Consider the following 11,329-nt stretch of genomic DNA (forward strand, 5'->3'; position numbering starts at 1 on the left):
GATGGGTTTTTCTGTTTGAATCACTACACTTTGGTTCTTACATTAGGTCAGAAAGAGCCAGGATGGGGCAAAGATACAGGTATTTGTTTTAAATACTTCCTTTTCTTTCCAAAAAGAACATGAGGCTATGCAAGTTAAAGGATAACAGTTAAAGTCTGAAAAATTTTGGAATTCACATGTTGACCCTGAACATCCTGATTTCTGACAGCTTGGGGCAAAGGAAAACTGCTGAATTGAGCTCAGAGCCGCCTCAAAGCCAAGGCAAAGAGGCAACAGTTCACGTTTGACTCTCACTGGTTTGTCTGGCAGACAGAATTGGTCTATACTGAGGTCTTAAAGAAGTTACTCCGACAGTCTGCTATCATGGTGGCAAAAAAAATTACCAAAAATACAGAGACATTTCAGAATGACCACTTTTTATATCCACCCTTACCGAGAATGAAAGGCTTTGAAAGCCCTTCCTTTGCAGGGAGGCGGCTTTGTGATAGAGTCCAGGTAGGTAGCTTTCTTGGGACCAGACTTCACTTAATATCAACCTTCAGGGAGTTGAACGGTCTGGAGGAAGGAGAAAGGGGCACTGCTAGGCTCCCTCCCTGAATCTCAGCCACGGTTTTGACTGGAGCCACAGGACAGACAGATCCGTGTCACAGGCAGCACCTTACCTGGGGATTCCCTCTTCCTGACTGAAGGAACTGCATGGTGGGCCAGCAGGCTGCCCTGCACGAAGGGGACATTCCCCCACCTGCCTGGGGTGGGCTGCAGGGCCAGGGCTTTCTCAACAGCTGTTTTTTGGAGTTTGGTGTAAAATCCTGGCATTATTACAGGCATGGAAGTATTAGTATTTGTGATGGTTTTTTTGAGATTGAAGCACCACAGCACAGAGGTGAGACCTTGCTCTGAATGACTGCAGCTGAAAGGACCGTGGAGGCCTCCCTCTGACGGGGGCTTCTGGGGCAGCCTCACGGCATGGGGTGCTGCTGGCAGGGCTAACCTTGCTTATGGAACCATGAATATTGAACTTTCTTTTGGCTGAAATTAGCTAACAGATTGAACTGTTTTTTATTTTTAAAAACTTTCTTTACAGAATTAATACAAAAATGCTTATTATAAATAGAAACTTTAGTAAATATAATGTGTAAAAAGTTTAAAATTACCCATAAATCCGCATCCTAAGGATAACCACCATTAATATTCCAATGCATCTCTTTCTGTCTCTGTCAATGTATATTATACATACGTGACACATATGGATTGGGACCACATGGTTGAGGCTGTTGTCTCAGTTACTTAAGGCGGCTCCAGTAACAGTGTTAAGCTTTCCTAAGACCTAGAGTGAGAGGAAGTTTCTTCTTCATAGCCTGGATCTAATAATTAATGAAATCTAGTTAGGAAGGTTGTCAGGTTGGGGTGTTTGAAAAGCCATCTGTTCTAGTGCAAAAGGCATGTAAGTATGCCAGGAAGGGGCGGGCTCTGGGGGGGAAGGGCACTGTCAGCTGTGGGGTGTGCCGGGCAGGGTCTAGTGGGAGGGGCTGTGTTGGCATCAGAGTAGCACATGAGAAGAGAGCCAGCTCCTGGGAAAGGGGTGGGGGGAGCTTGGGCAGGAAAGAATTATTACAAAGCTGTGCTTTGTTGGCCGTTTACTGGCCTAATAAGCACCCTGCACATAAACCCAGACTTCTCATCGAGGTAGGGGTATTAGCCTCATTTTGCAGATAAGGAAATGGAAGCTTAATCTGCTCACAACTAGAATCAAGTCAAGATCTGAGTCTAAGACTAGCTTCAAAGAGTCATTCTACCCCGGCACCTAGCAGTGGGGGACACGTGGGGAGGGGCTAAACGTGACAGGAGGCTGGTGGGGCTTGTGAAAGACTACATGTAACACCAGGGTGGACTGCAGCCCAAAGCAAGGGTTCTCAGGCCTGATAAGCCTCCAGCGACACCAGCTACAGCCAGGAGACATTCAAGTCCTTATTACCAAGGGGAGGAGGGAGGAAGGTGTAGGAGAAGGTGCTCATTTATAATTAATTTACAGGCATAAACAAGAAATTGAAACAGTACATTTTTGCATTTTAGTAAAATCTGAGACTGTTCCGTTAGTCTGTTCATTTCCCACAAAATGCCTAGCAGGCAGTCTCTTCTCTTTTAGAAACATCAAACGTGCAAACCATGAAGTCTGAAATAATAGAACCCTTTGTGTCAGCATATGCTTTTTGTTTTCCGTTTAAAATTATTCTCAGAGCATTTTATTTGCTGGAATGGGGGGAAGGGCTGTGCCTGCCAGAGCCAGCACCTCTGAGCGGTTGCCCCCTTTGCAGCCTGAGCTGAAACAGCCCCACCTCCACTCCGAGGAGGCTCTAAGACCTCTTGCGGTGTAAGTAAGTGCTCCAGACTAGAGCCACTCATGGGCTGGAAAGCGATAAAGATCCAAAGGGAAATCCTTGCGTCTCCTGACCAAAATTGACCAAGCTGTGCCTCCAATCTTTAAGACAGGACATAAACTCCTTCAAGGGTTTGAAGGGCTGCTGTGCAAAGACAGACCAGGCTTGTTCCCCACGGCTGCTCTGGCTGGCATTTGTGGAGGAAAGAGAGAGCTTTCCAAAGACAAAATGAACTGCCGCAAAAGGCAGTGAGCTCCCTGTCACTGTGGCAGGGCAGGCTTGAGAATAAAGGTTGGCATAGATGATGTCGTAAGGTCTTTTAGGGAATGAGGCCGATGCTGCAGTCTTCTAAAAAAAAAGCTCCCAACCGTGGCCAGGTAGCTCAGTTGGCTATAGCATCATCCCAACACACCAAGGTTGTGGGTTCAATCCTCAGTCAGGGCACATAAAAGAACCAGCCAGTGCGTGCATGAATGGGGTGGGAGAGCAAATCAGTGTCTCTCTCTTCTTCCCTCTCTCTAAAATGAATCAAATAAAATTTTTTTTTAAAACCTCCCGATTCTTAGCCAGTGTGGATGGTAGTTCTCTTCCAGTTACCATTTTGTTACAGGACAAATCTGGAATTAGTAATAAAATGGGGGGCTCGGAAACCTTCCACAAGGTAAATGGCATTCATTCATTCAGTACTTCAAGCACTCATCCCAAGAAATGCTTTGTTAAAACATAAGGGTCATCTTGGCCATAAAAAAACCGTCTTGGAAATTGAAACCCTGTAATTGGTAGAATATCAGTTTCTTTTGGCAACGTCTTCCTGGTAGTTATGAATCACATGCAGGTGATAACCTAAGATTTCTACAGCTTGAACGTGTGGGAACATCCAAGGATGCTACCTCCGGTTACCGTAGGCAATAAATTACCATGCAGCTGGGCGAACAGTGGCGGGACTGGCTCTTTCGAGGACCTGCTGTACATATGCTCAGCGTGCCTGGGCCAGTTCAGTTCACCACAGAATTGACCCTGGAGTTCTTCAGATTTAAAAACTGAAGGTGGCCAAGAGAGGCAATTAAACAAAGATCGGAAGCCTTCCGCACACTTCCCAAGGAAGAAAAGGGCGGTTGAGTCCCGAGTTGGGCTGGGTGGTGCCGTGTCCGTCTGCTCCTCTGCTCTGTGCCAGGCCTGCAGCCAGGTGGCAGCTTGGGAGGAGGGTGCTCCAGGGTGAGAAAGGAGGAGCCTGCCCCCTCTGACAGCAGGGACCGCAGGTCCGAGATCTCACCCGTTAACTGGTGCAGCAGTTCTGACACCCCCCCCCCCCCAGTGGCACTCTCCCCTCCGTGGGAGTCACACGTTGAGGATCCGGGGAGCTGAAGCCTGGAAGATGGCTGAGGGGTTAGGAGCAAACTTCTTCCTCACTTCAGGGACCTGAAACACGAGACATGGCCACTGATCAGTGGGCCTCTTCCTCACTTTCCCCGCCCCCAGCTGTAGGAACAGTTCCCTTCTCCTGACCTCCACAGTGGCAGGGTCACTGCCTTAGTAGGTCAGATATGGCACATGGACCTTCCATTCTGCTCCCTGAAGCCTCTTTTGGGTGGAATCAGGAGGCTGAATAGTCCCCACCTCCCTTCCATCTTCTCTTCTCTTACACAAATGGCTTGTCACTACTGCTCAGGGGTCAAGGGTAAGTCTGGGACTTATGAGGGAAAGAGACACCCTGCTCCCCAGAGAAGCCGGGACTGGCCGGGGAGGGGGCACCCACATGGCCTGTGACAAAGGACCTTGGGTTTCTGTTTGCTGAGGTATGACTGTGTGCTCAGACATTAAATCTGACTCCTAGTCCCTAATCTGGGGGGGGGGGGGGGAGGCCTGTTCCCACACCCCCTTCAGCCAGGGGCCCAGCCCTTCACCCTGCAGCACCAGCTCGGGCTGACCTGGAAGCTGGCCCCAGGGCCTCCGTCCCATCCGGAGCTGTGCGTTGTGATCACTGTGGTGGGTTTCACCTTTGTGGATCTTGACGGCTTGACTCCAGTCCAGGCCTGAAATTCCTGTCTGGAACAGAGAACATGGTCTCAACCTTGCACAGGGTCAGCCATTGCTGCCCCTGCCCCTGCCCGGGCCACTGCCCTTGCCCCGTGCTCCTTGGAGTATTCCTGGCCATGCCCACTGCTGAAGTCCTGCTTCAGCTCCAGTGCTCCTTCCTCCCTCACAAGAGCAGAACTAGCAGAGCAAGTGCACTGCTCAGGCACAGCCGCTTCCTGGAGGAGGCGAGTCTAGCTGACCTTCCCTTCACTTCTGAGGGCTCCACCACGAAGTCCGCTCACCTGACCCCCAAAGGAAGTAGCTGCAGAAACTTAATGCCTATGTTGCAAATGAGCAACTGCGAGCTGTCAGCACTTGATCTTATTTGTCCCAAACTGCAAGCACCTGGTGTGTGCTAGGCCTTGGAGACAAAGCAAGTCCCAGCCCTTTCCTCCAGTGCTCCCTATATTGTCTCGGCCACTTTAGAGGGTCCCTAGAGCCCCAGAACCAGTGAAGGTTGCTCACTTCCAGCACGGGTCACCGATGAGCCTATGTCCAGAGGAGGTGCTGGTTGCAAGTTAGACGGAAAATAAAGTTCAATCTTACATCTAGATTTTAATTTGTCTTATTAACTCCTGCAAAAGAGTAAGTCATAGTGACCATCACAGGAAGCTACAAGAAGGTCTGGCTTTCTTGCAAGGCTCTGCACTCAAACATGTTGCAGGGAGGCGGGGGTGGTGCGCAACAGCGAAAGCCAGCGCCCTGGAGGGAAGTGACAGGCTGCCACTGCCTGCTCCGTGACCTGGGAGTAACACTCTTTTGATGAAGACTTAATTCCTCTGAACAAAAAAGGACCCATTTTAATGACATCAACTCCACTACCAGACGGTGAGCTCAGGAAGGCAGGAGAGACCAGCCATGCCCACAGGAGCACCTGGCCGAGGCTGTGTTCTGGGAAAAATGGAGCAGCACCCACATGTGAGCTGGATCCGCTCCTGTGTCATCCCACGCACAGTCCTTGCCGGGTTTCAGGCCCTGAGGTCAACAAAGCTGCCTTTTCTCCTTGGCAGCGGCACAGCTGGGCCCACTGGGCAGGCCGAGTGTGCAGGGAGCAGTTGTGTCTGTCCGTGGTCAGCACTCGGGTGCCAGGAGGCGAGCTGGGCCAGGGCCCTTCCAGATCATTTTGCTTCTGAAGCTGCAGGGTTCCCAAGACCGGCTGCCTGAGCCATCTGCTGCTCTGTTTCTCTTGGGGAAGCAAGTCCTCCCCTGGGCGTGCCCTTCTGTCCCCAAACTGAGCTGGACCTCGGGCTTGGCATCCCAAACTGCTGCCCCAGGGCGGCTGCAGGGGTCCCAGAGCAGAAGGCAACCAGAGCCAGGGGTTAGAGCAGTGCCCGGGGCTGCTCTCGGGGCGGGGCTGGTGCTGCAGCCCAGGTGAGGGGGGCTGTATCAGAATACAGAAGGGACCAAAGATGGGATCCACAGGACCTGGTGACTGCTCAAGAGAGGAAGGTGAGGGGCAGGGGGCTGCCCAGGGCAACTCAGAGAGCCCTGGACCGAGGATTTGGGGGCCTGGTTCTCAGCCCAACATGGCTTCAAACAAATCCCTTAACATCTCAGAGGCGCCTCTGCTGAAAAGTGGGGCTACTGCTCCATATGCACAGTATTATGTTTATGTTGAGCACTCCCTCCCTGGAAAAAAAGGGGTCAAGTCTCGTCGCACTTTAACAGTTGGCCCTTCAGCTGACTGGCCCAGGAAGGAAAGAGGGAGGTGACTGAGGAAGGAGCTCTTCCAGAAGTGGGTGGAGCTAGAACCTGGGCCACAGGTGCTGGAGGGAATTCTCGGGAGGAGCTGCTCAGGAGGAGGGGGCCAGGCTGGCTGGGGGCAGAGCCCACCTGCCAAGCAAGTGAGGCAGGTCAGTTCTCACATGGAGACCAGGGGCTGAAGCGGCTACGATACTCTGCCATATTTGGGGAACAGTTCACTTAGGTCAGGTGCATCTTGCAAGGCAGGCAGGAAGGACTGCTTATGCCAGGCTCTAGAGCTGGGAGTGGAGGGTCCCAGAGGCCTGCTGGCCAGGTTCGGCAGTGGTCCTGTGTCTCTGTGGGGGCTCAGGGACCAGGCAGCCAAGCTCTTGCTATTTCTGCTCCATAGATGAGAAAAGGGGCAGAGAGGTCAAGTGACCCACCAGGTTTATACACCAGGAAGTGGGGCCACTACTGCAGGACACTGTTCAAGAAACCAAGTGACTCAGAGGAGGCAGCATCTTATGGGATAGCCTGTGTGTTGGGGGGTACACATTTGGTCTCTGAGGCGAGACACACTTGGGTTCCACTGCCTGCTCTGCGGACCTTGTGCCACTGCTCAAGCTCATCTGTAGAATGGGGATGGCAAGAACAACTGATTCCAGAGGGTTATTGTGAGGTCTTGGGGAGATAATCCGTAGGAAGTCCTGAGCCTGGTGCCAGTATGTGCTAAGCAGAGTGATAACTAGGGTCTTCACTGTCACTGGAGCTGGGAGGACCCTGTAGAATGTTCAAACCCACGTTCTGCTCCCCATGGACGAGGGACTGCTTCTAAAAGCCCAGCCTCTGAACATCCCAGTAAGGAGGAGCTCAGCACCACACGAGGCAGCTGCTCCAGTCAGTCAGTTCTGATTAGAAAGTGCTTCCTGCCCTGGCCAGCGTGGCTCAGTTGGTTAAGTGTCATTGTCCCATGCACCAAAAGATCACCAGTTCATTCCTGGTCAGGGCACATGCCCTGGTTGTGGGCCAGATCCCCACTAGAGGGCGTGCAGGGGAGCAGGCGATCGAAGTGTCTCCCTCACATGAATGTTCTCTTCCTCTCCCTTCCTCTAAAAATCAATAAAAACATATTTTTTTTAAAAAAAGCGCTTCCTTCCCTGAGCTGAAACTGCTCCCTGCAAGCACCACACCTGGTCCTGCTTCTGACACTGAGCGCATGAGCCACATGAAGGCGCTGCATACCCAGGACCTCTAGCCTTCCAGACCTCACCCTTTAGGTCCCTCCAGCTGGCTGAGGGCCTGAGGGTGCAGCAGTCAGAACCGACCACCTCCTTCCCTGCCCACGACATTCCCATGAGCTGAGAGTGTGTGTCTGCGAACACAGAGCCACCCTGCAGCAACCACTCCCCATCAAGCTCTTAAAACTGCAGGCCCATGAAGGAGCATCTGGGGAGATGGGACATTCTACATGTCTTGATAAAGGCTTCTACAAAAGTCATCAAGCCATATACTTATGGTGGATGAATTTTACTGTATGGAAATTATACCTCAATACAGCTGATTCAAAAATGAAATAAAGCAGAAAGTTCATACCTTTTGTCCCTTTAATTCCACAGGTAAGAATTTATACTAAAGAAATTATGATAGGAACAAAGATTTACTTATCACAAAAGTTATTTTTTTCCTAAAAATTTATTTTTTAATATATCTTTATTGATTTCAGAGAGAGGAAAGGAGAGGGAGAGAGAGAGAGAAACACCAATGATGAGAGAGTCATTGGTCAGCTGCCTCCTGCACGCCCCCCACTGCGGATCGAGTCCAAAACTGGAGCTTGTGCTCTAACTGGGAATTGAACTGAGATCTCCTGGATCACAGGTCGATGCTCAACCTCTGAGCCATGCCGGCTGGGAAAGTTGTTTACTTTTAAAAGGTAACACCTGTACATGTGGGTTTTTTTTAAGCAATGTGTTCAAGAGACAGAGTAGAGTGCAAAGTCAGTGTCTCCTTCCCTCCCAAAACAGTATCCATCATCCTCGCCCCTCCACCTCCCCCCCAAAGGTTACCATCCATTCAGAGATATCCTATGCTTATTTAAGCAGATATGTGTATATCAATACCCCTTTTGAAAACACACATAGTAGCAGGCATGCTGTTTTGCATCTTGCTGGTTTGACATGGACCTACTGAAGAGCTTCTGTTACCAGTACATTCTAGGCTTCCCAGTAACCCATCCTAGGGCGGAGCTATAATTAACCAGTCCCCTCAGCAGGACAGGGGCTGCGCCCACCTTCTGCTGTACAATGTTGCAACAGACCTTATATTGCTTAGCTCCACCCCACCTAGGGAAAATTCCTGGAAGCGAAGTAACAGCCCCAGATTAGAAACACCCTAAATATTCAATGGCATGAGAGTAGATTAATAGTATTTGCATAGAGGTGCATATCCCTAGGATAAAAAACTTCACATCTACTAAAAACCATGTTGTGGAAAAACATCTGGTACCCGGACGGGCACCCACAACATGTACAGTACGAAGCTAATCGTGTAATAACTGTACATGAGCAGGCACTCGAGTGCACGTTAGGGGTCGGCACCACCAGATCGGGTGGGCTGGTTCTGTAAGCTGTAGTTTTTCTAGTGATTATGTATAAGTTTTGCAATGAAAGGAGGGAGAAAGCCCTCGGGCGTACAAAGGCAGGGCTTGGAAGGGGTGTGCGTGGGGAGGGCCCACGGACCTGTCCTCAGTGACAGCCAAGTCAGCGACCCTCGGCCAGGGGGTCGGAGCTCTGCTTGGGCCTCACCAGCCCCCGCAGAGGGCACTGGCCAGAGGAGCTCAGGCGACCGCCTGCGTGCACCCCTCCTATGGCTGGGCCCACCTTGTGGAAGTTAAAAGGAAGCTGATTTTAACTCAGCCCAAGGCAGGGCTTTTTCACGGTGCGGCGCGAGGAGGCTGCGGGCTGGAGGCGAGGTAGTGAGCTCCCCCTCGGCGGAGGTACGCGCTCATTCTCTCTGAGGCTGGTCAGGGCGCAGCGAAGGGACCAAAGGGGATGACCTTCGAGGCCGCCAGCCGCTCTAGAAGCCGTGCGGGAGGGGGTTCCAGGCGCCCCCTCTCCCGCAGCCACCCCGGTCCCCGGCTCCCGGCCTCGGTTTCCTGCGCTCACGAGCTCCGGCCGCGGTGCGCTCCCTGCCCCAGCCGCGTACCTGTACGACGTGGTCGCCGCCGCCGAGTCCGCGTCGCCGATGGGGAGCACGTAGATCCCCCGGCCAGGGTTTGCAGGGGACGTGCCCCTGCGGCCGCCCGCCCCCGGCCTGCGCCCCTGCGCCGCATCTCTGGCCCTCGCGGGCGCGGGCCACGCGCAGAAGTCCCGCTGGTACTGAGTGAGCGGCACGTCCCGGCCCGGGTGCCGGGCGCCGGCGGGGGACGCGCCCGTGCGCGGGGCGGCGCCGCCCGCACCCGGCTCCTCGCTCTCGAGCTCGGAGTAGCCGTGCAGGGTGAGCGGCACCGCCACGTCGGAGCGGTCCAGCTGGTTCCAGCGCCTCGCCAGGCAGCAGAGGCGGCTGATGCAGGGCCACGCCATGCCGCCCCGCCCGCCGCTCGGCCCCCGGCCCCCGGCTCCCGGCTCCCGGCTCCCGGCGCTCGGGCCGCGCGCCCCCGCCGGCGTCCCCGCCCCGCGGTCCTCCCTGCGCCGCCGCAGCGCCGCCCCTTGGCCTGGGGTGGCCACACGGGAGCCGGGAGCACTTGGGGACAGCCCAGGGGGTGGGGCTGGGACCCAGGTGTGCACAGCTGGTGCGGAGGGAGACCTGAGGGGCGGAGAGACGGGGATGGGGACGGCGGGGTAGGAAACCGCCCGGAGGCATTGACTAGTGTCCAAGTTTTGAATGTTTCAGAATATAATCCGAAGTTTCCTAAATGTTATTTTACAAATCGGGCCTGGCTTTGGGGATCGCCCGCAGCCGGCACTCGGCGCGGCCCGCCTCGGCGCGGGTGTTGGTCTCTTGTGCCAGGCGGCGCCGCGAGGACTCGCAGGCACGCGGGGGAGGTGCAGCGAGGACGGGGTCACAGGGAATCTGGGGGCTGCGCTTCCCTGAGGCAGCGGTATGAATCAGCCTGTGAGTCACCCAACTATTTGCCTTTACAATACGAAATTTGTGACAAGCAATCGAATCCAGTTTTTATTGAGAGTTAGCATTAGCCCTCAACTGACCTTTCCCTGGTTCTAAAACCCCTAATTTTAAAGCATGGTCAAAGGCTTTATTTCGTTTATTAAATTGCCACAAATCTTTGGCCACTATGCTACAAACATAGTAGAACACCTGGTAACAGGGACAGACATCCACAACGTGTACAGTAAGAAGCTAACCCTGTAATAATTATTATAAATTATCATTATAATTATTATAAATTCCCTTCCCTCCTGGGTCTACATTTTTATTACAAAGCTAAATGTGGGTAATCCTCCAGGCTAAAGGTCAGTCTACTGCATGCAAGTGTCAGAAACAACCCCCTGGCCACACTGGAAGGTTTCCTGAGTATTTGCCCCAGACTCCGAGGGCACTGCAGACCAATTACACTATCAACACTAATGAAAGGCACTCATTGTCCAGAGCTGCATTTCAAGCATATACTTGGATCGTATCCAAAGTGTCACACCTCAGAGAGGACTGCAGTACAGCCTAGCAGTCACAATATGGGTTCCTCTTCCAAACTGCCTGTCAGCTTGAAGTCACAGCAAAGTGACACAGTGGCTGCCCTGGCCAGGCCATGGCCCAGGAGGATCCAGGAGAGGAGCATACTGTGAAGCCTTGGGGGGGAGGGGGCAAGCTGCCTTTGTGTGACCTCCATTCCAGGGCCCTGAGTTAGCTATCTAGATTGGGTGACCAAAATGTTCAGTCCTGCGGGGTGGGGTGGGGGAGGGGAAGCTCTTATTGTGCCTTTGGGAGGTTAACAGTGCAGTGGGTGTCAGACAGGAAAACAGTGTCATAGAACTAAAGCCAGAACAGTGAAAAGGGGTTGGGGGACTGGGGGACTGGACTCATACTGCTTGGAGGGAGGGTAATTGAGTTCCGCAGGAATGCGGGGTCCCAAGGGTTATATAAGGCTTCAGCCAGAGGGGGCAGGGGCCAGAACACAGAGGGCCTTGGTAGCCCCACTGAGTTTAAGGTTTTCATAGACAACAGGGAATGACTAAAGT

At 53.0% G+C, this 11,329-nt stretch overlaps 1 protein-coding gene across 1 annotated transcript; it reads right to left on the reverse strand.

Moving 5' to 3' along the window:
- Window positions 1–2,897: 2,897 nt before the first annotated feature.
- On the reverse strand, window positions 2,898–9,782 carry MAP6D1 (MAP6 domain containing 1). The gene is made up of 3 exons (XM_081138765.1): window positions 9,339–9,782; window positions 4,307–4,424; window positions 2,898–3,797 (listed from the first exon to the last, which is right to left on the reverse strand). The coding sequence occupies exons 1-3, from the start codon at window positions 9,713–9,715 to the stop codon at window positions 3,717–3,719; spliced, it is 576 nt and encodes a 191-aa protein (XP_080994891.1). The 5' UTR covers window positions 9,716–9,782; the 3' UTR covers window positions 2,898–3,716.
- Window positions 9,783–11,329: the final 1,547 nt, after the last annotated feature.

Source organism: Miniopterus schreibersii (genome assembly GCF_964146895.1).
Source record: "Miniopterus schreibersii genome assembly, chromosome: 5".
Lineage (NCBI taxonomy): Eukaryota > Metazoa > Chordata > Mammalia > Chiroptera > Miniopteridae > Miniopterus > Miniopterus schreibersii.